Genomic DNA, 26446 nt, shown 5'->3' on the forward strand with positions numbered 1-26446 from the left:
CACATGCAGTAATATTAAAAAATGACTCATATGGTTTAGTAATAGACTGGGCACCAAAGGGCTATTTAAAAAACAATTGCTCCTCTGGCAGAAGGGAATGCCTGGAGGCTACTTATTTTATTTCTTATCGGGAGAACGAGAATCATCATTCTACTTTGCATAGGAGGTTCAGCTTGTTCTTTCCCTTAAAATGGGAAGATAAAGGCATTACCCCCCTGAGGCCTCATATGATACTCCCCATTCTGAGCCCAGAACACCCAGAACTTTGGGAATTGGCTCTTGCCATGTCTGGATTGCAAGTATGGGAAGGGAAAACTATTCTGTCTGTTGTCCCCACTACCGTCCCCCTCTCTCAGTATCACCACAGATCCAGACATTCTGCTTTACTTATCTCCAACCTGACTGTTCCCACACAGAGTTGTGTTAAGCTTCCTTACATGCTGTTAGTAGGAAATATCAAAATTTGGACGAACAATCAAACTGTCCAATGCATTAATTGTCATTTATACACTTGTATTAACTCCCATTTTGACTCCAGGAAAAGTGTAATGTTGGTTCGGGCTCGAGAAGGAATCTGGATTCTGGTAACTTTGCCCAGACCTTGGGAATCCTCCCCCTCAATACATTTAATTAATGAAGTGTTACAGCAAATTCTAAAAAGATCTAAGAGATTTGTTTTCACTTTAAGCGCTGTGATCATAGGCCTAATTATAGTCACTGCACTGGCCACCACTGCTGGAATGGCGTTACATCAATCTATTCAAATGGCTCATTTTGTTAACGATTGGCAAGCCAATTCCACCCAAATGTGGAATTCTCAACAAGGCATTGATCAAAAATTGGCTAATCAAATTAATGATTTAAGACAGTCTGTTATTTGGCTTGGAGATTGGGTGGTGAGTCTCGAACATCACATTCAAATGCAGTGCGATTGGAATACTTCGGATTTCTGTATCACCCCGTATTCCTACAATGAGACTGACCATTCATGGGAAATGGTCAAAGGACACCTTCTAGGTAGGGAAGATAATTTATCATTGGACATAACTAAATTAAAGAAACAAATTTTTGAAGCCTCTCAAGCTCATTTATCCATTGTGCCTGGAGCTGAGGCGTTAGATCAGGTGGCAGAAAATCTTTCTGGATTAAACCCCACGACTTGGATTAAGTCTATTGGGGGCTCCACTGTAGCAAATCTTAGAATTATGTTTCTCTGTTTAATTGGCATATCTTTAGTGTGCCGGACCAGTCAAAGAATCCTGCATCAAAATTGAGAGAACGAACAAGCCTTCATCGCCATGGCACATTTATATAAAAAGAAAGGGAGAGATGCTGTAGGAAGTCAGGGACCCTAAACGAAGGGACCAGCTGAAGCCATGGCAGAAGAACATAAATTGTGAAGATTTCATGGACATTTATTAGTTCCCCAAATTAATACTTTCATAATTTCTTACGCCTGTCCTTACTGCAATCTCTGAACATACAGAACAACAAATGTCCATGAAGATTTCATGGACACGTATCACTTCCCCAATCAATATTCTTCTGATTTCCTATGCCTGTCTTTACTTTAATCTCTTAACCCCGTCATCTTCGTAAGCTGAGGATGTATGTCGCCTCAGGACCCTGTGATGATTGTGTTAACTGCGCAAATTGTTTAAACAACATGAAATCTGGGCACCTTGGAAAAAGAACAGGATAACAGCAATGTTGAGGGAACAAGGGAGATAACCATTAGGTCTGGCTGCCTGAGAGCTGGGCGGAACAGAGCCATATTTCTCTTCTTTCAAAAGCAAATAGGAGAAATATCACTGAATTCTTTTTCTCAGCAAGGAACAGCCCTGAGAAAGAGAATGCTTTCCTAGGCGGAGGTATCCGAAATGGCCACTCTGGGACCGTCTTGTCTTTTACGGTTGCAGGTAAGGGATGAAATAAGCCCCGGTCTCCTGTAGTGCTCCCAGGCTTATTAGGATAAGGAAATTCCTGCCTCATAAATTTTGGTCAGACCGTTGTCTGCTCTCAAACCCTGTCTCCTGATAAGATGTTATCAATGACAATGCATGCCCAAAACTTCATTAGCAATTTTAATTTTGCCCTGGTCCTGTGATCTCGCCCTGCCTCCATTTGCCTTGTAATATTTTATTACCTTGTGAAGCACATGATCTCTGTGACCCACACCCTATTCATACACTCCCTCCCCTTTTGAAAATCACTAATAAAAACTTGCTGGTTTTGCGGCTTGCAGGGCATCACGGAACCTGCCGACATGTGATGTCGCCCCCAGACACCAGCTTTAAAATTTCTCTCTTCTGTACTCTTTCCCTTTATTTCTCAGACCGGCTGACACTTAGGGAAAATAGAAAAGGACCCACATTGAATTATCGGGGGTGGGTTCCTCCAATAGGGGGAATTTTGGGGAAGGCATTTACCTCCTGGAGCCTCAGTCTCCTCATCTGTGAAATGGGACAGCAGCCCCTAGCTCTTAGAAGCTGTCTCCATGACACCCAGCACAGGGGTGGCCCTTAGTAGGTGCTTGCAAAGGGGCAATTACTTTAGACTTTAGATGATTCATGCACTCTGCGATTCAGAGTGCACGTTCTTTCCTCAACTCCCAGCTTTCTTAAACCTGCCTCCAGCGGGCCAATTTGTCATTTACCCACAGCAGAGCCTGAGTTGTGGCTCAGGCCCTGGCTGTGGGGCAGAACCGTGAGGCCAGCGGTAGGCATGGAAGCCAGCACCTCCTTGGCCAGGGCCTCCCTGGTGAGGTGCCACGGGCAGCGGCCCTGGCCTGTGCCTGACATGAGGCGTTTCTGTGTGCATCTCAGGGAAGGAGGGTGAGCCGGCTGCCTTCCTGGAGTGGAAAGGGTGTTCAGAGGCGAGCACAGCCTTCGGTGGGAATGGTCGGCTTTTGTTTTCCACTGTGGAGGAAGGCCAGACTGTAATTCCTATTTTTCAGGCAGCATCCTCTGCCAAGTTGGCTTCCCCAGCTCCTGCTGGGATGGAAAACTGTGCAGGCTGCTCTCCCCTCCCCCGCCTTTGTGCTAACATGAGACTTGCTTTTGTTCTGCTGACGCGGCAGTCTTGGCAGAAAACTGACCCCTAGGAGAGGGGGCGCTTCTTTCGTGCTTCCCTGCCTTGGCCTCACCCTCAGCCTTGAGGAAAAGCTAAGAGGTGGCTCAGAAGGGGTGGTGCGGGGTCCTGGGGCCCAGCGGGGTCCTGGGGTCCAGCAGGACCTCTCCAAGCCACAAGTGGGTGCCTTGAGAAGGGACCAAGTCCCTGGGAACGGCATTTTCATTAATTCTTTGGTGGAGATGGATTACGTAACCATGAAAGCTTTTAAGAGCTTGGGAGAGGGTCGGCTCAAGTTCTTCTCTGTCTTGGGTAGTTTTCCAGAGCTGGGTTTGTCTTTTATCCAGTAAAGAGTTAGAACTCACTGCCTTCCTTTCCTTTCTTGATGTAAAAAACCTACATTTGGAGTCCAGTTTACCTTGAATATCCAGAATGGTCATTTAAGGGGGACTCTAACATGTGAAACCAAGAGATTCCAAAGGCATGTCCCAGGACCCTGTTTCTGCCTTTACCAAGAATCTACTATGTGCCAGGAACTGGACCTTGTGAAGCAGGGGTCACTGTCCCGTTTTTAACAGATATGGAAACTGAGGCTCAGAGGGGGATGTCGCTTGCTTGAGGTCACAGGCTAGTCTGTTTGACTCTGAAGCACATGCTTTGGAGCACTGACATTTGGCTGCCGCAGCTGGCCAGCGGGGTTTTCTCCAGCAGGAAAGAAAATTCCAGCATGGTTGTACACTTTGCCAGTGGAGAAACTACAAATGTTAGCTTTTTTAGGTAAAGGATTCTCCCAGTGGAGGAGGCCTGGCAAACACATGCGCCCTGTCTCTAAACCCATTCAGTGACAGTAATACCTGAAGAACCCACTATGTTCTGGACTAGGGGGTTGGGAGACTGGCACTTGTGTGACCCAGGGAGTCCCCCCGATCTCTAGACCTGTTCCCTTTGCTGAAAAAAGATACTTTTTTTCTTTTTTTTTGAGATAGAGTTTCGCTCTTTCACCCAGGCTGAAGTGGTGCAATCTTGGCTCACTGCAACCTCCACTCCCTGGGTTCAAGCCTCAGCCTCCCAAGTAGCTGGGATTATAGATGCCCGCCACCACGCCCAGCTAATTTTTATGTTTTTAGTAGAGAAGGGGTTTTGCCATGTTGGCCAGCCTGGTCTCAAACTCCTAGCCTCAGATAATCCACTCACCTTGGCTTCCCAAAGTGCTAGGATTACAGGTGTGAGCCACCATGCCTGGCCTTGAAAAAGGATATAAAGGGCCCGTCCAGCTCTAAATACCTGTGACTTAGGGTGATTGTCAGATTGCTGATTTTCAGTACATAAAAATCATCATAGTAAGTGCTTGATAGCTGTTAGCGACCTGCCAGGCATTTACAGAATCATCATAACAACTTCATCATTTTAGTACCATTATTATCTCCAATTTGCAAATGAAGTCATCTACCCAAGGTGACAGAGTTGGTGAGGGGGGCATGCTGGGATTGGAACCCAGGTTGTCTGACTCCAGGCACGAATTTTGGAGCCAGCCATACCTGTGTCTGAATTCCAGTTCTGCCATCTGTGCAAGTGCCCATAGGTTCCCTGAGCCTCAATTTTCCTCATCTGTGAAATGGGTGCAGTAATGCCTATGCCGCAGGGCTGCTCTGAGGAGCAAACGAGGTAATGAAAGTAAAGCACTGAGTGACTGGCCCACAGTAGGGAGCTATTATTACACTTGAAGCAGTAACACTGGTTTGGGTAACCCCTCTCTTTGAGCTGAAGCTGTGATAGTATTCTTTGGTAAGAATTTGGGGGGATGGAGACTGACTGCCTTGGGAACAGAGACTAGGCATAATTGCATTAAATGTTGCACAGCAGCTGGTGTGCTGCCTGGTAGCCATGTGAGGTAGGTTCATAAACTTTCTAAAATATGCCCCAAGGATGTGCCGCCCTAATCCCCAAAGCTTGTATATGTGACGAGCTATTATATGCCTTCCGTTGACTTTGGAAGAGGGAGATTATCCTGGATTAGTCAGGTAATAATTGTATGAGTCCTTAAAAGCAGACAGCTTTCCCTGACCGGTGGCAGAAGGCAAAGTCAGAGGGATCTGAAGCCCTAGTCAGATTTGCTGCCCCACTGTTGGCTGGGAGAGGGAGAGGGCTCCTGTGATGAGGGATGTGGGAAGCTTTTAGAGGATGAGAGGGTGACAGCCAGCAAGGAAACAGATCTTGGTCCTATAGCTGTGACGAACTGAACTCTGCCAACAATCTACGTGGAGGCTGGAAGTAGACTTTTCTGTAGGTCCTCCAGATAAGAGCTTGGCACAGCTGACATCTTGACTTCAGCCTCATGAGACCTTGAGCAGAACCCAGTTGGGCCAAAAACCCTGCCTGGATTTTTGGCCCACAGATCTGTGAGGTAACACATGGGTGTTTTAAGCTATTAAATTGGTGGTAATTTGTTATGCAAGAATAGAAAACGAATACCATAGTTATAGAAACAGAAAGCACTCACTAGAAAAACTTTCTGAGTTCGAATTATTCCCATTTTAGAGATGGGAGAAACTGAGGATCCCAGAGGCAAAGGGTCTTCTCAAAGTCATTCATCAGCTAGTAAACGGTGTAGCATCTAATGCCAAAACCCAAGTACTCAGTCATTAAGCCACTTATGCCTAGTGTTCCATTATCGGAATGCTAAGCCTGTGGGAATTATTTATATATATTACTGCTCAAGGTCACTGCCAAGGTCTGATTTTTCACTCATGTAAAAATACAAAAAATTGCAACCTCTGGCATAAATGGGTTAATTTCTACAAATGGCTGAGATTCTGGTCAGTGGGATGGTGTCCCCTGATAAAGGAAGACAAGCTGATAAACTGTCCCAAGGGCTCTGGGAACTGTAACAGAGCCCCCAGTGTCCCAGTCTGAGAGCACCCATCTCACCTACCTGGCAGAAAGGGGATGATCCGCTGCTTGGGGTCCTTCTGTCCTCCTTCCATGGGAAATTTGTCCAACATCTGCATCTAAGTGGGGGGCGAATACCAAAAACAAAAACCTTTCATAATGCAATAAACATCATCTAGGACATTTTAAAGGAATTACGTGAAATATGTGATGTGATATACTAAAAGTTCACTGCGTTCAGCTTTCCAGAAACCCAAACTAATGGGAAAGGCAATTTCAGTTGGACCTAGAAACCCCATGAAAACAATGTTTATATCCACAGCCGCCAGATTTGTGAAGGTTCAGAGTTAGGAGAGACCATTCCCGGCTTTCCTGGGGTTCTCCATCCACAGGATCTGAAACGTGAACAATACTCTCAGGGCAACCAGGATTTCATGGACAGCAGGTCATCCTGCTCCTAAGTATTTCTGGGTTGAGGTAAGGAATAAATCATTAGCATCCAATCAATGTGGTTCGGTTCATGCTTATGAGGGCACTATATTCCCCTGACCCAGGAAGAATCCTCCAGGTCGGCTCAACAGATAGCTTTGGGCCTGGCTCTGTGCTAGAAGAACAGGAGACAGCGAGGAAAAGATTCATAATCTAGAGAGGGGACTAAGAGAACTGATCATTAAAAGGTGGTGCAAAGAGAGGGAGGTGTAGGCTGCTGTGGGGGTAGAGGTACAAGAGGGCAGAGTCCCCAAAACAAAAACCTTTCACAGTACCATAAACGTATCTCTGAAAGCTTCAGGGGCTTCATGTGAAATATCGGATTTGGCATACAAAATCACGAGGATCTGCTTCTTACTCCCCATGGGGTCTTAGGAAAGTGACAAAACCTTTTAGGACCTCATCTTTAAGTCTGCCATAAGGACACTGACTTGCAGCGTTATTTTATGGATTAAAGCTGGGCTGCGGAAGTCATTAACGCTGTTGTCAAATATTTCTGGTTCTTCTTCTGAGCACATGGTAGATTTGTACTTTCCCCAGTCCCTTGAAGTAGGATGTGGCCATTCCATGTGAGCTGGAGACATGTGTCACTTCAGGGTGGAAGATGATGACTGGTGGATGCTTTCCCACTTGCTATTTCCCTCTTCCATGGGGATTGGCCACTCTCCAGAGCCTGGCTTCTCTGCTGGCCGCGGTCATGGGATGAGGTCCAAAGACCCCAGTGACCTCTGCTGGACATGTGGCCTGAGTGAGCTATGCCAAGATGCTCTGGTTATATAGTGAGGTTATCTGCGTAAGCAGCATCTTAACCTACCCTGTTTAGTACACGGGTCAAGGAATCAAAGCAGACGGGGAGGGAGAAAGTCCCAAGCCTTGTGGAGTAATGGCTGGAATGTGAAAAGCCTGCCCACAGGAAAGTCACTCTGGCACTTAAGATCTGTCCCTCTCATGGAATAAAAGAAACTTTGAAAAGTCCAGGAGAAATACACCAGCTATTGTGTAGGCATTTGGGGAGGAAGGGGAGGACCTGAAGTGGGAGAGAACAGAGATACGTATATGAAACACCTACTATCTGCCAGACATGGGCTAGATTCTTTAGAAACATTCCCTCATTAAATCCTCGATCATTGCTTTAAGGTGGACATGACTGTCCAGGAAACTGAAGGCCTGTAGCCAACAAAGCGGAGGGGCCAGAGACTGAAGACCACTTGCTTCTTTATCATCAAATCACCCCGCCTCTGAAATGCTACAAAGACAATTAAAAAGGCCAGGGCTGCTTTCCCAGGCTGGAGCTCCCGGCCTCTTTGGTGCTGTTCTACACGATGCCCTGGGCAGGTGAGTCAGCCTCAGCTTGGCTGCGCATCCTGGAAGCTGCTGGGATGCACGGCCTTGCCCCAGAAGTCTTTAAACTTTTAAACTGTGGGTTTTTTTTTTCCTTCTCTCTTTTTTCCCTTGGTCGCTAGCTACAGGTTTATTAATCTTTATCGTTTCAAAGAACTTGCTTTTAGTTTCACTGATTTTCTTTATTCTTTTTCTGTTCTCAATTTCTTTTCTTTTTTGAGACAGGGTCTTGCTCTGTCACCCAGGCTGGAGTGCGGTGGCACAATCATGGCTCACTGCAGCCTCAATCTCCCTGGGCTCAGGTGATCCTCCCATCTCAGCCTCCAGAGCAGCTGGGACTATAGGCATGTGCCACCATGCTCAGCTAATTTTTTTGTATTTTGTACAGATGGCTTTTGCCATGTTGCTCAGGCTGTCAATTTCTTATCTTAATTACTGCCTTTCTTTTGTGTGCTTTGGGTTATCACTTTTTTTTTTTTTTGAGATGGAGTTTCCCTCTTGTTGCCCAGGCTGGGGTGCAATGGCGTGGTCTTGGTTCACTGCAACCTCCACCTCCCAGGTTCAAGAAATTCTCCTGCCTCAGCCTCCCAAGTAGCTGGGATTATAGGCGCCTGCCTAACTTTATTTTTAGTAGAGACGGGGTTTTACCATATTGACCAGGCTGGTCTTGAACTCCTAACCTCAGATGATCTGCCTGCCTCGGCCTCTCAAAGTGCTGGGATTACAGACATGAGCCACCACGCCTGGCCTGGGTTTTCACTTTCTAGTTTATTTTAATTTTTTAAATTTCTAAAATTTAATTTTTAATTGACACATAATAATTGTATATATTCATGGGGTACATTAGTAATGTTGATTCACATAATATGTAGTGATCAGATCAGCATATTTACACATTCATCATCTCAAACATGTATCATTTATTTGTGTTAGAAATATCCAATGTTTTCTTTCCAGCTATCTGAAACTATATAATACGCTATTGTTAACTACAGTCATCCCACAGTACTATAAAACACTAGCACTGGCCAGGCGCGGTGGCTCACACCTGTAACCTCAGCACTCTGAGAGGCCGAGGTGGGTGGATGGCCTGAGGTCAGGAGATTGGGACCAGACTGACTAACAGTGAAACCCCCTCTCCACTAAAAATACAAAAAAATTAGCTGGGCGTGGTGGCGGGCACCTGTAATCCCAGCTACTAGGGAGACTGAGGCAGGAGAATCGCTTGAACCTGGGAGGTGGAGGTTGCAGCGAGCCGAGACTGCACCATTGCACTATAGCCTGGACAACAAGAGCAAAACTCCGTCTCAAAACAAAAACAAAGCCAAAAACACCCAAAACACTAGAACTTACTCCTCCTATTTAGCTGTGATTTTGTTTCCTTTTACAAATCTCTCCCTATCTCCCCACTTCCCCCTACCCTCCCCAGCCTCTAGTTATCCTCTGTGCTACTTTTCACTTCATGAGATCAACTTTTTTAGCTTCCACATGTAAGTGAGAACTTTATGCTCCTGGCTTATTTCACTTAACATAATGTCCTCCAGTGGCATCTACGTTGCTGCAAATGACAGGATTTCCTTATTTTTGATGGCTGAATAGTATTCAATTGTGTATGCATACCACATTTTCTTTTTTTCTTTTCTTTTTTTTGAGACAGAATTTCGCTCTTGTTGCCCAGGCTGGAGTGCAATGGCGTGATCTTGGCTCACTGCAGCCTCCGCCTCCTGGGTTCAAGCGATTCTCTTGCCTCAGCCTCCCCAGTAGCTGAGATTACAGGCATGGGTCACCACACCTGGCTAATTTTTGTATTTTTAGTACAGACGGGGTTTCACCATGTTGGTCAGGCTAGTCTCGAACTCCTGACCTCAGGTGATCCACCTGCCCCGGCCTCCCAAAGTACTGGGATTACAGGCATGAGCCACTGTGCCCGGCCCATACCACAATTTCTTTATCCATTCATCTGCTGATGGGTACTTAGGCTGATTCCACACCTTGGCTGCTGTGACTAGAGCTGCAATCAACATGGGATGTATTATCTCTTAGATATACTGATTTCCTTTCCTTTGGATAAATGCCTAGTGGTGGGATTGCTGGATCATATGGTAGTTCTCTTTGCAGTGTTTTGAGGAACCTCTACATTGTTTCCCATGGTGGCTATACTAGTTTACGTTCCCACCAACTATGTATAAGAGTTCCCTTTTCTCTACATCCTTGCCAGTATTTTAAACATGTGGTTTTATTTGTGGTTTTGAGTCATTGTCCCCTGTTCTGTTGCCTGGTGAGGTGGAAATGCTTGGTCCACTGTCATTCAGAGACAGGTGAGGCCACAGTGGGGCCTTGCTGGAAAAGGCAGCCTTCCTTTTGTGAATCTAAGAGCTCTTCAATGCCAGCACATAGTAGATGCTCAATAAAAACGGGCTGAACTTGATGTCGATGAAGAGAGGTTGCGAGTGGCGAGGACAAGGGGCTATGCTATGTACTTTCCAGTCAATTTTTCTGAGAACCTAAAACTTCTCTAAAAACTAAAGTTTATTGATTAAAAAAAAATTGGCTGAACCAATGAATGCAACTGAGCAAACGCTTTGGGAGGCAACTTCAGGAGATGTTTGCCAAGTAACTCTGAGGAATAATATTCACATTACTAATACTAAATAATAATTAGTAATCACAACTAACACGTGTATAACAGTTCACAGTGAACATGTCCTCTCATATACGATTTCATGTGACCTTGACAGTAACTCTGTGACATAAATGTTACATTCCCCTTGTCACAGATGAGGTAACTGAGAAGCAGAGAGGGCAGTGAACTTGCCTGAAGTCACACAGCTAAGTGGTGTGTCCAGCCAGTCCATGCATCTTTGTCTAAATTCCATTCTTTTTGCCTAAGACCACTCTTTGAGGCAGCTTCAGAGTGTCATGTGAACACAAAAGTCAGCCTGAGATGAGGTAAGTTTAATATTCTGTGCACATGTCAACAGCATGCTTTCTTTTCGAAAGCAGAGCCATTAATCAGTCTCAGCTGTGGAGTATGTTAGAGATTTATAGGTTTTTGCCTAATACTATCTACTTTTTCCCTTCTCAATTTTGTTAAGACAATGAAACACCATTAAAGGGAACTTTTTTTTCTTTAAAGAATGCACCAGTAATCTGTTCACCCTAACACGACTATTTCCAATCTCCAGGTTCCTTTGGAGTCCCTGCCTGAATGTACATGTCAGCCAATGAGTCCCTGCCACTGCTGTGTTTTTCAGTCCTCAGAGGGGTCTCTACTGCCTGGTCTTAAGAAGCTGCTCTCTTGCCCTTTGTCCTGACTTGATTTTACCCAGATTAGCATGGCCCAAGGAGCTGAAAGGCTTCCCTTTGTGTTATTTATTTGTTGGAGTGGCAGATCTGGGTTTAAATACTGCATAGCCTAACCACAGACATGACTGCTGGGGACCCAACAGCCCCGGGGTTCAATCCTGATGCTTCCTCATGCCAGCTGTGTGTCCTTGGCCAGACACTTCATCCCCTGAGCCTGTTTGGCTGTCTGCAGGATGAGGGACGCAGCCTGCTCCGCGGCGGGGCTGGGTAAACGAGTGCTATGTGGAAACTCTGGGGAGCACACCAGATGCTCAGCAAGAAATCCCCGCTCCTTACACTCTGCCCATATTGAATATGTTATTTTGAAAGTTATTTGGGGATAATTTTTGGTAGTCTGTAAGGCTGTGTGGTTTTTTTTTTAATCGTGTTAAATATACACAAGAGAAGATTTACCATTTCAACCACACTTGAGTGTACAGTTCAGTGGCATTCAGCACATTCACAATGTTGTGTAAACATCACCACCATCCCTCTCCGGAACCTCCTCATCATCCAAAACTGAAACTGTGACTCCCCCCTCTCCCTCCCCCTGGGTCCTGGCAACCACTACTCTGCTTTCTGCCTCTATGAATCTGACTGTTGTAGCTACCTCCAATAAGTGGATGACACAGTATTTGCCCTTTTGGGACTGGCATATTTCACTTAGCATAAGGTCCTCAAGCTCCATCCATTTTATAGCATGTGGCAGAATTTCCTTCTTTTTTAAGGCTGAATAATATTTGATTGTGAGGCTGTGTTTTAAGGTTGGCAAAAAACCCCTCAGGACTGCCCGGGTGGCCCTGTGGCTGTAGCAGGGCTGTCTGCTGGCACTTTCTGCCATGATGGAGGTGTTCTACATCTTGCTGTCCAATCCAGTGGCCACTAGCCTCCTGGTAGCTATTGAGCAGGTGAAATGCTGCTCCTGCAACTCAGGAGCTCAATTTAAAAATTTTCTTTAATTGACTTGAATTTACATTTAAATACCCTCATGTGACTAGTGGCTGCCATCCCGGACAGTGCAGGGCTGGACTATCACAATATCCTCCTATTTAAACCACATCCAATTTGGTTTCATTTTCTTCATCACTGTGTCCAATGTCAACGGCCATCTGTGAGTTTGCTAGTTGCAAAGACTAGGACTCAGGATAAGATGCTGGGGGATTAGAGCCCTGCAAGCTTTCCTTGACGAGCTGGTCTTGGTGTGTCCAGGTTTACGGCCACCAATTGTGTCTATGCAGAGAACTGTAACACTAGGCATCCAAAGGCCTTGAAGTAGGTTCTCCAAGGGACCAGGCCCAGGCTGTCTGCAGCAGCAGGAGCAGAGGCATGCTCCTCAAAGCCTAACCAATGTCATCCTTGGTAATGAGAAAACCCACTACCCACGCTCCCCCCAGATAACAAAAGAAGTGGCGCTCAGGGCGAGGAGGACTGGAAACTGAAGAGGAAGATGAGTCATTTGGGGAGTAGGAAGGGAGAAGGAGTCACATCAAGTTGCCACATCACAGGCTTCCAAGAAGAAAGAGAGAACACTCCATCAGCAGTTTTCAAGACATCAGCTTGCGGTAGAGGGAATGCGAGACACGCTGTCCAAAGAACACGCCATGGAAGCTGGCCACCGCACGTGGTTTGCGTTAGCAGCAGCCATTGAGGCTGGACTTGGGAGGGGTTTACCCCCTCAATATCACAAAAGCCCCAAGTCCCAGCGGAGCCGGAGCAGGAAGTGGAGAAAGGCCTGGGGCCATCATGCGCAGCTGCAGGCTGGCAGAAAGCCACAAGGTCCTGGGGCAGGGCTTTCAGGGCCCTGAACACAACGGTGTCCCTGGGCCTAGTCTACCATCTGTGGTTTGTTGTCTTTGAGGATTCTGGCCCCTCCACGAGCTGGTCTAAATATCATTGTGTCTGGTGTCCTGATGGACGTGCCGCATGGAGGCTGCCACCACCTCCGGTCTGTCCGCTTCTCTCCATACTTACTGCTCCCCCTAAGTCCAGGCCTGTATTTTCTCAGTTCAACCCCCTTACTACTGTTTGCCCTCTCTTCTGCCCCACTACCTCCTCACTGGTACACGGCAGGCACCTGTTAGATATTTGTGCAAAGAACAAATGAGTAAATGAATTAATGAATGAATGAAAAAACAAATGAGAAAAAGTGGTTAACTGGTTTGGTCAGCCACTCTCTGGGAAAGGAAAAATTACATACCAGGTGGCAGCAACAGGGCCTGGACCTGAGTTTAGCTGCAACTGCCCAAGATAATCATGCCTCTTACTATTTTAGAAATAAAGAATTGCTAACTGTGTGGAAAAAGGCAACTACGGTATTTTCCCAGTGACACACCTTCCATACGGTAATAGCTTTTAGTGGGAAGGGAAAACTATTCCATTTAAGTATGCACAACACGTTGGAGGCATAGTCCAATTCCAGAAGATAATGTCTGGGAGAAAAAGTGTGTCTGAGGATGGAGTAAAGGCAGTATTTGGATAAATATGGTTGGTGGAGTCTTGGGCCAGATGTTGGCTGGGATCTTGCTGGGAAGGCTTCCCGGCCAGGCAATGCCTGCCTAGGGAGTGAAAACTCTTCAGTTCTGCCATCCCCTAGACCTGTCCTCAGAAAAGCTAGAAGAAAACCCTCCCTTCCCTTTGGCCTCTGCAGTGGAGCATGGGGGCTTATGGGCAGATAGTCTTAAAAAGTACACTTGGGGCTGTTAAACTCCCAAGAGGGCCGAGGTGGAAGGACCAGGATCTTAGAAGGAGACAGGTCAAGGCCGGGCGCAGTGGCTCACGCCTGTAATCCCAGCACTTTGGGAGGCTGAGGCGGGTGGATTGCTTGAGGCCAGGAGTTCAATACTGGCCTGACCAACATGGCAAAACCCCATCTCTACTAAAAATACAAAAATTAGCCAGGCACGGTAGCGCGTGCCTGTAATCCCAGCTACTCCGGAGGCTGAGGTGGGGGAATCGTTTGAACCCGGGAAGTGGAGGTGGCCGTGAGCCGAGATCGCGCCACTGCACTCCAGAGCAAGACTCCATCTTAAAAAAAAAAAAAAAAAAAAAAGAAGAAGGGGATAGGTCAGTCCTAGCTCAATGGAAACTGGAAACAAGTGGTTTCTGCTGCATTACTTGGGACAGTCTCTGGAGAGACAAAGGCATAGACGGAGATGCAGCCTCCACCTGTGACTTGATGCGTCCAAGAACTGCTCGAGCCGCAAGCCCCTGTGCCTAGCAGCAACCTTCCAGCACAGCGTGCGGAGCAGGAGAGGAGCCAGAAAAGCTTCTCTGGATCTCTGCAGCATGAACTTCCCCGTAGGGAGTGTTCCTTCTTACAGATGAGGCTGGCATTTCTCCCGAGGGCTCCTTCATGGGCAGAGTGACTCAGCTGGCTCTGTGCCCCCCCTGCCAATGTTGGAATTCTGGAAGATGCCCAGCTAAGACTCCTGCTCCATTGCACTTCTGCACCTTTGCACATGAGGTGTCCTCTGCATGCAATGCCCTCCCCCATTCGGTGGAGGGGCCACTCCTTATTCATTGTCAAGACCCTGCTCAGATGTCACCTCCTCCAGGAAGTGAGCCCTGTCTGAGCTCCCTGGCTAGGAGGGAGGTCCCTCTGTGAACACCTGGGTTTCTCTCTATCTGAAATAACGTGCCAATTCCCACTACCCTGGAGGCTTATGGAAAGCAGAGATCCATCTGGGTCCCTTGTGGCAGCTCGAGGTCTAGGTTAGCAAATGTTTAACTGTGCCTTCTGTGAGGGAAGCCCTGGCTCCAGTGATGTCCATGACCCTTGGCCTGGGGGACACAATGAACCAGTGGGAACTCAGAAGACAAAGGTTGCACAGTACAGTGTAGAGGGGCTCATGTTTTGGTCAGAACTGCCCTCTGCGGGATAGACTCTGCCTGTATCTTAGAGGGAGGAGCCAAATGGGCCTTAAAAAGGGGCAGCCATAGGCAGGACTCTATGTGGGTAAATCTGTCTTTCAGTAGGCAGATTGAAAGGCAATCCCAGGGCCCAAGGAGGCAGGGAGGTTAGGAGTGCAAGTTTCAGATCCAGCCACACCTGGGCTTGAATCCCAGCCATGCTGCTTTCTGGGCATGTGACTCTGCCTTTCTGAGCTTCAGTTTCCCCACCTGTGAAATGGATACAATACTGACCTCATGCCTGTGAGGACAGAATGAGATGGCGTATAAGATGGGCATCTGGCACATTCCAGTTAGTGACTGCCGATATTGTTACTACGTGGCTCAACCCAGCCACATTTCTGCTAGGCACTACCCTCAGTTCTCTGGGCACTCCAGTCATCCCCAGTGCTCTGCCTGGATGCCAACTTCCTTTGCCACACTGATGGACTCTCCAGGGTAGTCCCAAGCCAGGGCAGAAAGGGAGAATGAGAGAGGCTGGGTGACCATCCCAAGGCCGCACAGCTGGTAAGACAGAGGGAAGGACCCGACACCAGGTATTCTTATTTCAAGCCCAGGGCTCTATCCCATCTCCTGCACCCTCAGGTGAATGAGACGCGTGGTCAGATGTCAAGTAAGAGCATCAGGCATCACTATCAGGCCCTTCTAAGGTAAGCAAGTCAGGAAACCAAGTTGGAAAGTGAATCTTCATAAAGGGGAACTTCCGGCCGGGCGCGGTGGCTCAGGCCTGTAATCCCAGCACTTTGGGAGGCCGAGGTGGGTGGGTGACTTGAGTCCAGGAGATTGAGACCAGTCGGGGCAACAAAGCAAGACTCCGTCTCTACAAACATTTAAAAAATTAGTCAGGCGTGGTGGCACACACCTGTAGTCTCAGCTACTCAGGAGGCTAAGGTGGGTGGATCACTTGAACCTGGGAGTTTGGGGCTGCAAGTGAGCTGTGATGGCGCCACTGCACTCCAGCCTGAGTGACAAAGTGAGACCCTGTCTCTACCTTTTTTTTTTTTTGAGACGGAGTTTCGCTCTTGTTGCCTAAGCTGGAGTGCAATGCACGATCTCGGCTTACTGTAACCTCTGCCTCCCGGGTTCAAATGATTCTCCTGCCTCAGCCTCCTGAGTAGCTGGGATTACAGGTGCCCACAACCACGCCCAGCTAATTTTTGTATTTTTAGTAGAGACGGGGTTTCACCATCTTGGCCAGGCTGGTATCGAACTCCTGACCTTGTGATCCGCCCACCTCGGCCTCCCAAAGTGCTGGGATTACAGGCGTGAGCCACTGCGCCCGGCCTCTACTTTTTTTTTTTTTAAAAGGACCTTTTCATAGAGACTGTGAGTCTCTCTCTCTCTTTTTTTTTTTTTTTTTTTTTTTTTTGGAGGCAGGGTCTTGCTCTGTTGCCTAGGCTAGAGTGCAGTGGCACAATCTCAGCTCACTGCAGCCTTGACCTGCTAGGCTCAAGGGATCCTCCCACCTCAGCCTCCCAAGTAGCCTGGGCTACAGGTGCGCACCGTCACACCTGGCTAATTTCTAAATTTTTTGTAGAGATGGGATCTTGTTTTGTTGGCCAGGCTGGTCTTGAATTTCTGGGCTTAAGTGATCTGTCTGCCTCAGCCTCCCAAAGTGGTGGGATTACAGGTGTGAGCCATCACACTCGGTGACTGTGAGTCTCTTTTCCCACAAGGGAGCCTGGGTCATGCTCCAACTCCTGAGTGGCCTCTCTGCAGACTGTTTCCTCTGCCTGAATGTCCTGCCCCGTTGGAGGGGGCATATTGTTTTCTATCACCTACAGGCTATTTCCATGATGTCCTCCAGGGAATCTGCCACTGCTCTGTTAGTCTCCATGCACTGGCAGGACACTGATTCTACTTTCAGTCCCCAGGCTGGTCCTGAATAGCCTGGTCATGTGACCCAAGATGAGCCAATGAGACTTTTGCTTTAACCGTTGGGGTGTTCTCTTTCCCCGAAGTCACTGGGCTATCTGTGGGATGCAGCCTGGGGCTGTGGCTGCCACCAGCTGGACACCACCTGGCCTGGACACAAAGAAAGCTACGAAGTGAAGAAAGTCAAGTCCTCATTGACGTGTGGTGCCTCGATCCAGCCACACCTGAAGCCAATTTCCTTAGACTTCTCAGTTACACTCAGCTAATCAATGCTCTGTTTGAATAATCCATCTTGACTGGGCTTCTGTCATTTGTACCTAAAAGAGTTCTGATGAAAACAAGATCTCATGGCCAGCAAGTGGCAGAATGTGGATCAAAGCCCAGCCCTGTCTAATCCCAAAGCCCAGGATCTTCACCACTCTATTAACTGGCATCATCTCCTCCTTTAATCTTTATGCCAATTCCTAGCAGCACCCATGCCCATCAATAATCCTAATAGCTGACATTTGCTTGGTGCTCGACAGCCTAGAAACTGCTCTGGCACTCGCCATCCCTTTTACACTGAGATATACTTCACATACCATAAAAGTCACCCTTTTAGAGTGTTCAATGTAGTGGCTTCCAGTATATTCATAAGGTTATGCCTCCATGACCACTAAATCACTCTAGAACATCTTCATCACCCCTAAAAGGTACCCAGTACCCATTAGCAGTATCTTCCCGTTTTCCCCTAGCCTCTGGCAGCCACGAACCTGCTTTCTGTCTATGAATCTGCCTCTTTTGGACACAGATGATGTTTTAACTCACGAGAACCTTGTGAAGCAGCCACTACAGAGACGAGCCCCAGAAAAGCAGAGCGGCTAAAAGTGTGGATACTGGGGTCGCCTGCCAGCTTCCAATCTGAGCTCTGAGGCTCACTAGCTGTGTGACTTCGCGTGAACCACTTAACCTCTCTGAGCCTGGGTTTCTTCATTTGCGTAACTGGATAAGCTTGTCTGAAGGACTGAATGAGTCACTACATCTAGATGTTTAGCAGGATGGGGGCCCACATTCAGTGTCCCAGAAATGCCAGCTGTTTCTATTGTTTTCACCCCATGTCACCAATGAGGGCTCTCAGGCACAGAGGGGTTAAGGGGTGTGCCCAAGGCCACACAGCTGGAGGGTGGCTGGGCCCCAGGTCTCCTGACTGAGTCCTCTGCTTTTTCCATTACGCCACACTGGCCTTGCTGCTCCTCCACCAAGGCTCGGCTCTCCCCACACTGTTTGGGCCAAGTTACTTCTGAAAAAACCAAGGCTGCTTGCCAGACAGGAGGGAGGGGAGGGTGGAATCATGAAATCATCTAACTCCAGGGTGTTGCAGGCCCGCAAGGGCTGGTGTGATCCTGCCCTAACCTCTTCCAGCTTTCCCTGCTGGGGTGTGTGTGGGGGAGGAGGCGGCCGGTTCCACGATGCTTCCAGGATAAGCAGGACCCTCTGGAATTCCATGACTTTCCCACTCCAGCTGTCCATCTGGGACTCTGAGCCTGGATGAAGTCCTGCCTTAGACAACTTTGTTACAGGAGGGAAGCCTGTTGCGGCAACCCCCCAGTTACTACCGATTATGCTGAGCATGGAGGAAAACCTTAAGTTCTGGTAGAAATAAGAAAGTTGAGTCGGAACAGGAGAGTGGAAGGAGCATTGGCCTTGGGACAGGAAGACCCGTGATCAAACCCTGGCTCAAGCATTCCCAAAGGGTATCAGCTTGGGCAAGTCACACCTGTGCAGAGGGACGGCTGATAGCTAACGTGCTTACTGAGCCAGGTGCGTCCGCTTAACCGGCACAATAAATGCACGAGGAAGGCACTTTCATTCCTACCATGCAGATGAGGAGGCTGAGGCTCAGAAACATACAGCGGTGACCCCAAGCTGAGCCCTGAACAGGCAAAGCTGAGATTTGCACCCAGGTCTGTCTGACTGAAAGCCAAGGTCTTAAGCCTTAGGCTGCGCTGGAATAGGGAACTCAGAGAACCCAGTCCACCTTGCACAGGGCCTGGCCGCATGCCTCGACATGTCAGCAATGAACAACATTTGCATAAGCACTTCCAGGGCCCCCTTCCCACTCCGCTTCTCATTAAATCTCTTCCAGATGACTCTACGTCCCCACCTCCTCGGCAACAACTGACAGGCTCAGCAGTGAACTATGATCCAGGGCCCTTAGGACAATCAGATTCTCCCTTCTGGAGACTGGAATCAGCATCCAGAAACTCTAGTGCTTTGACAATAGGGAAGCACACGGCAGCTCCAGGTGGAAGGTGCTCACTGGGGGTTGCTCTTGGGGGATGTGGGCCAGTGGGCAACTGCAGGAAGTGGTCCAGAACAGGCTCCATGGGAGATCCTGAGGCCACAAGGACAGATGGCCCGGGAGCTGCCAGCTGGTTCCTGGCCCCTGCGAGGCTGGCTGCATTTTCTGCTCTGGGTTTCAGGGAACAATATATCCAACCCCACCCCTCTCTTCGTGCCCAAGCTAGCTGAGTGGGCTTTGCCTGGTGGATGTAAATAATTCCTGGGATAACAATCAGGTGTTATTGTTCCGTACCTCCTCTTCTGCTCCTTGGAGGTGTCAGGCAGGCAAGAGGCCTCTGAAAGCAAAATACAGGTAGCCCTCCCTATCTAGACCCTCACTGCACAAAAAGTCAGTCTAGCAACTTGCAAACATGTTTACCTAACACTCACTCTTTGAAGACCTACTATAGTGAATCTGCATAAATCACCACAGATCTGGGTAAAGAATGTGGAGGGTCCTCCATTTGTATCTCATTCATTCTCAGCCAGGACTGTGCCTCCTGCCCATGGCATCAAAAGATGCTGGCCATCACCACTGTGATCCTCCCTTCCTCTTCCCCAGGGTTTAGATCTTTCTTCCCCTGCCCCAGTGTTTGCTCCTGTCAAGTTCACTTTAGATGGTATCTTAGCATCTTTAACTTATAGCTGCTTTGTTTATTTACATTGTTTGCTGCAGAGCAGAAACAAAAATATAATTTGTTTATGATACTGTTTGATATTATTGCATACTGAACACAAAACATCACTAATGAATTCATTACATTTTAAATAATTAGGTAACTGGTGTCTCACTTGCTTTATATTATGCAATGACTCTTGGCAGTTTGTTATGTAGGCGTTTCGGGAAACCAGTTAGGAACACATTATTTCCCCTCCCCCTACAAAATAATGAAACACAAGCTCTGAAAATTCTCTATTTGGCACTGTCAGGAGCAGATTAGGTCAGAATAATGAAGGATGCCAACCTTCTGAGAGAAACTGTGTGGCAAAAAGACAGGATGATGTACAAAGGACAGAGGCAGTCTTCTGACGGCCAGGAAATGTTGACTTTACCTCTGTTCGTGGCAGTTTGTGAAACTACCTCTCTTCAGGTGTCAGTCTCCACCCTTATTGACTTCTGGGGTGGAGCAGGGACCCCGGCAAGCCCATTGGCTGCGACATTTCTCACGCATATTGATTGGCGTCGAGTTGAGCCTATGACACACAATAATGTGTTTGCTGGGATTTCTGACAAGTGACTTTTACCCTTTCCTGCTGGGTGTGAGCCCAGAGCTGTTGTATCATTGTGCAATCATGTGGGATCCGAGGATAAAGCCAGCACCATGGAAGTAGGGATTGGAATGAGAGGAAGAAGCCAGATCAGGTGGCACCAAAAAAACCCTGGATTGAGATGTGCCTGAAGCCTGGGAGATATATTCTCCTAGGACGTTCAGTTACATCCACGAAAAAACCTCCTGTTTACTTCAGCCAGCTTCAGTTGGGTTTCTGTCACTTGCAACAGAAGCATTCTGACTGAAAAGAAGACTGTCACGTCAGGATGGAGACTTGTGTTGGCCTGAGAGGTGACATAGCCCCTTACCAGGAGGCTGGGAGAAGACACATGTTCAGAAAGCCGGGCAAGTTCCCAATGTCTCCCGAGGGTTTTCTAAATAACTCTGTTACATCCTATGAGGAGGAACCATGACTACCTCTCACACTTGCTGTTACACGCCATTAGTGACATCAAGAAGAAACTACTAACCCACTGGTTAGACTTGTTTTACCCTAATGGGGATGTGCTTATACCGAGCTGTTCACATTCTGCCTGGCTCCCTATAAGACTGGTAGTATACGTGGTGTTCGTTCATTCATTCATTCATTCATTCATTCACCAAACACTGACTGGACATATACTGTGTGTTAGGCCTTGAATAAACTATTAAGGACAGACAGGAAGAGAAAGATGTGGTTCTGGCCCACGATAGTCACAGTCTAGGCAGGGAGACAGACAAGCAGACAGCTTCAATACAGAGAGACACACAGAGCTGTAGGGGCACAGAATGGGTGGCCCTCGCTGGCCAGGGAACAAAGGCAAGGTTTCCCAGGGGGTGAGAGCCCTGAAGGGCAGAAGGGGTTACTGGAGCCATGAGTGAGCCGGGAAGACACAGGAGTGTGTGGGGAGGGCAAAGGCCTGTGGAGAGAGGCCAAGGTGAGGCAGGAGATGCAGGTCTGTCTTCAGAGCTGAATGGCCCCAAAAGTCTAGACACACTCAACAAACCCAGCTCACCAGCAAACACGATTATCGTTTAAAACTTAAGTTCAAACATTGCATGCCAAAGCCATTTGGAAATGATTTCCAGATTACCCTCCATTCTGGAGCAGTTAACAGGTACCCTTTCTCTTATGGAGGAAATATGAAATATCAAAGCATAAAGCAACAAAGCACATTATTTGTGTCTCAAAAGTAATGGATGTCATTTTTTTTTTGAGATGGAGTTTTGCTCTTGTTGCCCAGGCTGGAGTGCAATGGCACGATCTCGGCTCACTGCAACCTCTGCCTCCCGGGTTCAAGCAATTCTCCTGCCTCAGCCTTCCGAGTAGCTGGGATTACAGGCACCCGTCACCACACCTGGCTAATGTTTGTATTTTTTGTAGAGACGGGGTTTCACCATGTTGGCCGGGCTGGTCTCAAACTTCTAACCTCGAGTGATCCACCCACCTCCGCCTCCCAAAGTGCTGGGATTACAGGTGTGAGCCACCACGCCCAGCCATGGATGTCATTTTTAAGTCTGGGAAATTAAAAAAATTCTGGACTCTAAAGTTGTAGTGGAATGTAAGTCCAATTAAACTCTTTCCAATTCTGCAGCTCACCAGAGACCTCAAATCCTTACCTGGAGGTCAAAAAACTTGCTGTAGCGCCGGTAAATGGCCTCGGTGGAGCCGCTGGACCACGTGACCCGGATGATGTAGACCTGCGGGAGCAACAGAGGAGATGGGTGTTAACACCAGAAGGTGGTCTCCCAATCTCTGGGACCCAGGGGGAGCACAAGACTCAGAGTCAGAAAGACGTGGGGTTCAGCCTTAGCTCTGCCAATGACTGGCTGGACAAGTTGCTTGCTGTAAGCCTCATCTCCCTCCTCAATAAAATGAGTGTAATAACCCCCAACAGAGTTGTGCAAAGGATGAATGACATCAAGTATGGGGATGCACTGGCACCACATCAGCTCAGGAGAAGCTGCTGTTTTCAGCATTGCCAGGATTCCTCGCTACCCGCTCAGTTCAGTGAGAGACAGGCTGGCTATCTTGCCAGTCATTCCTAAAACCTTGACTTTCATCAGGAGAAGTCACGGAGACATGCAGCTCTTGGCCATCTTATATTTTCCACAGGCCAGCCCATCATGCTGTCTCCACCGACGAGGACCTAGGCCAAGTTATTTTTTCCCCGAGTCCCAGTTTCTCCTGTGAATGGGGCTAACAGCACCTGCTTCCTCTGCCTCCTCTGCCTCCCAGGATAGATGTGAGGTGCTGATGAAATTAAGGATGAAGGACCATTTTATAAACCAGTGGGCTGTGCTTCCAACCTGTGTCACACGTCACGGCACACACAGAAAACAGTACATTGATAACAAACCCGGGCAAACTGAGGTGACTATTAGAGGTCAGAGGTGCGTGGCTGGGGCCTTTGGTGGCCCCGGACACACCAGGTAGACACCTAAGGGCTAAGGGATCAGCATACTTGTGACCCATTCCTGGACTGCATAAACTATCTGTTGCTATAGGGTAGTTGTGACAATTAAAATATATGCACACGTGAAAGCTGTTTGGAAACAGCAATGTCACAGAAACACAAGGCGCTCAGTGCTGTTAGAAGCCCTGGGGTTTCACAGGCAGTGTCCCTGTCCTCCATGAGGTGAGGGTTAGAAGGAGAGACAACGCATACATAAGTGAAGATGACTGACTCCTGGAATCCTCCTTCCCTACCTTCAGCTCACCCACTTGGATACGGGGTGGGGGGGGGGGGGGAGACGCACATTCTCTGTTCATGGTGATTGGTTGAAGGGAGAACATGTGACTTGAGCTGGGCCAATCACAGCCAGTAGGAGTCTGCCCTGGGACTTTTTTGTTTTGGTTTTTTTTTTTTTTTTTTTGGAGAGGGAGTCTAGCTCTGTCACCCAGGCTGGAGTGCAGTGGCACAATCTCGGCTCACTGCCTCCCGGGTTCAAGAGATTCTCGTGCTTTAGCCTCCCGAGTAGCTAGGGTTACAGGCGAGCGCTACCGTGCCCGGCTAATTTTTGTATTTTTAGTAGAGACGGGGTTTTGTCATGTTGCTCAGGCTGGTCTCGAACTCTTGACCTCAAGTGATCCGCCTATGTCGGCCTCCCAAAGTGTTGGGATTACATGCTTGAGCCACCGCGCCTGGCCCGCCCTGGGACTTTTGCTCCAACTCTGGAGAAAGCCAAGCTCTTCTCCTGAGGTTGACAGGCTGTCAGGATGTGGAGCTGCTGGGGGCTACCTATCCTCACTGGGGGTGCGGGGGAGCCTGCCTGAGAAAGGAGCCACCATCCCGATGACACAATCTAAGCTTACATCCAGCTCTGCCTGAAGCTAAATTTATTCCTGGACTGTCCAGTTTCCTGGGCCAATAATTACATCTTGGGCCACATCCACTGTCTTGAATAACTTTTGCAGCCAGTTCAAGTTGGGTTTCTGACCCACGTAATCCAGTCCAGGCTGATACCGGAAGGGGGCAGGAGAGAGATCTCTGAAGCCTGGAGCCACCACAGTGTAACTGATGGTCATGTAGGATTTAGACAGGAGAGGAAGGCAGTGGCTGTGGGTAGAGGGGAATGAGGGTAGAACAAAGACCAGCTCAGGGTGAAGCCACACTGTGCCTGGCAGCGGTTTCCACAGTGGTTTTAGCCAGAGTCTCTTTTCAAATGAGTTATTAGGAGAACATTCACATTCCAAACAGAAAAAGATAGAACAACTTTAGGGGCTGGGGCCAGACACCAGTGTGAATATCATGGACTTATAGGAGAAGGTTCTTCAGGTGAGAAGAGACGAAAAACGTTAGGATAAATCAGGACAAGGTTGGAGGTGACCTTGAATGCCACGCTAAGGAGTTCACCTGGCATGGCCTCATCAAACTCAACACAGATTATATTTCAAAACAGGGCAGAAATGGGGGAGCTTGGGCTCTAGAGTCAAGAAGCTCTGGACTCACACAATTTCCTAACTCCTGGAGCCTCAGCTTTCTTATCTGGTAAAATGGGGTCATCAAGCATACAGAGTTGTGATTAGCACAAGAGGAAAAGCTCTGAGCACCTTGCCAGGAAGACAGAAAAAGTTCATGAAACCTCAGCACCTTGCTCTCAGACCACCCAATGCCTACCCCATCCCTGGTCATAAAAACAGGCTCCTTTGACACCAAGGATTTGGGCATCCAGCCCACCCTTCTTCCTTGTTTGCGCTCCCCGTTCCTAGGTAACTCATGGAGCCAGGGAAGGGGCCATGGCATCCTTTGGGAGGTAAGAGTCAGTCATCATCTCAGAAAGGCGACTTTGTGATGTGAAAAAACGCTCAACAGTCCTGGTGTTTTACTTAACAAGAAGACTTCAAATCTGTTTCTTACCTTTCCACCCTGCTTCACCAAGACTCCAGCATGGAGATTTTGAATGGTTTCCATTCATTCACTCATTCACTCTTCAACATCTATTAAGCACCGACTGCATGCCAGGCCTTCTGCTAGGGGTTGAGATACTATGGGGAGCAAGGCAGACCCAGACCCTGCCCTTGTTAAGTGGAGATGGGCAATAAACCAGCAAACCTGCCAACATGCTGGGCAGGACCCCGAAGTCTGCATGAGGGTGGTAGGTGGGGGGGGCTGGCTACTTGGATAAGGGGGCCTTGGAAGGGAAGCCTATCTGAGGAGGCAACCTTTGAACTGAGATCTGAAGGGTGAGGAGCTGGTTGAGAGCTGAGGAAAGGGTGTACAGGGAAAAAGAAAAGTGGGAACGAAGATGTGGCAGGAAAATGCTTGCCTGTGTGAGGAACAGGAGAGTATGACAGCCGACAGTGCTGTGGGAGGAAGGGGCTGAGCCGGGGAGGAGGCAGCAGCTGATGACGAGGGGCTTGCAGGCCACAGAGAAGCGTCTGGATTTCATTCTATTGAAGAGCTTGAAGGGGTGGGGGAGGCGTGCGACAGGATCCAGGGTACGTGTTTAAAAATATCCATAGGTATCCCTCCAGCTGCTGTGTGGAAACGGCTTGAAGAGGGGCAGGGACACCAGTAAGGCATCTTTTGCACCACTGACAGGAAGTTAGAGCTGGAGCGGACCAAAGAATGCAGCTCATTGAAGGGCTGCACCTGCCAGATGGGTAAACTGAGGGTCAGAAAGGGAAAATACTGTACCAAAGGTCCCCACCACTGGGGATGCTTAAGCTAGGTTTGAATGACTGTCAAGGACACTGCCAACGGGGATTAAAAAACAAGGAAAAATTGTCAAAGAATGGATTTTTTTTTCTTAAAACCAACAAAAAGCACACTCCCATAAATGGAAAAAAAAATTCTGCTTACACAATTCATCCTTGATCTCTTGTTTACAATTTTTAAAGTTCTGAACATACAGTACAAGGACTCTGCAGCAAGCCTAATTGGTTTATTGGAATCAACCCCTGAACACAATGTGATGTCTGCATTTTTAGGCAGAGACCTAATTTTTTAACGAGAGCTGCCCTAGCGTAGGGCTTTGTCCCCATCCTGGGTTTGGGGGCTGGTGAGAGAGCACACACCCTGGGTCACAGAGCCAGCTCTGCTGCTAGAGAAACTCACAAGGCATTCACCTCTCTGGCCACCCACCCTTCTCTCTAAAACGAGGACAATAATCTCCCTTGAGGGGTAAGCCACAATAGCTAACGGAGATGGGGCCAACACCTGGCACGCACTAGGAGTGCAAGGTTGAGCTTCCCTCACAGTGGTCATTCCATGTTCCTGCTTGTCTAGTACCTTCCCCTCCCTTTGGTAACAGAATCCTGATTTCCCACGGGGAATCCCTCCTCTGGTCTTCATGAGGGGAGTGGGCATGTCTCCCTCCCAGGCCCAGCCAACCACAGCCCTGCTGATGAATGATGGCTCAGGGATGGGCACAAGACGGATGAGACCCAATTCCAGGACTTTTGATGGCACTCTCAGGGAACAGACCATTTTGCCCACTCAGTGGCTGCTGGG

General features: G+C 48.2%; 1 protein-coding gene across 2 annotated transcripts in view; it reads right to left on the reverse strand.

Moving 5' to 3' along the window:
* SH3PXD2B (SH3 and PX domains 2B) overlaps positions 1 to 26446 on the reverse strand; it is a 120590-nt gene that overhangs the window by 66388 nt on the left and 27756 nt on the right. For both annotated transcript variants that reach the window (XM_031011297.3, XM_031011296.3), the window contains exons 2-3: positions 22110 to 22190; positions 6002 to 6077 (exon numbers count right to left, since the gene is read on the reverse strand). In XM_031011297.3, the coding sequence (XP_030867157.2) occupies positions 6002 to 6077; positions 22110 to 22190 (157 nt within the window). The remainder of the gene's footprint in view (positions 1 to 6001; positions 6078 to 22109; positions 22191 to 26446) is intronic.

The sequence above is a fragment of the Gorilla gorilla genome, chromosome 4, assembly GCF_029281585.2.
Source record: "Gorilla gorilla gorilla isolate KB3781 chromosome 4, NHGRI_mGorGor1-v2.1_pri, whole genome shotgun sequence".
NCBI lineage: Eukaryota > Metazoa > Chordata > Mammalia > Primates > Hominidae > Gorilla > Gorilla gorilla.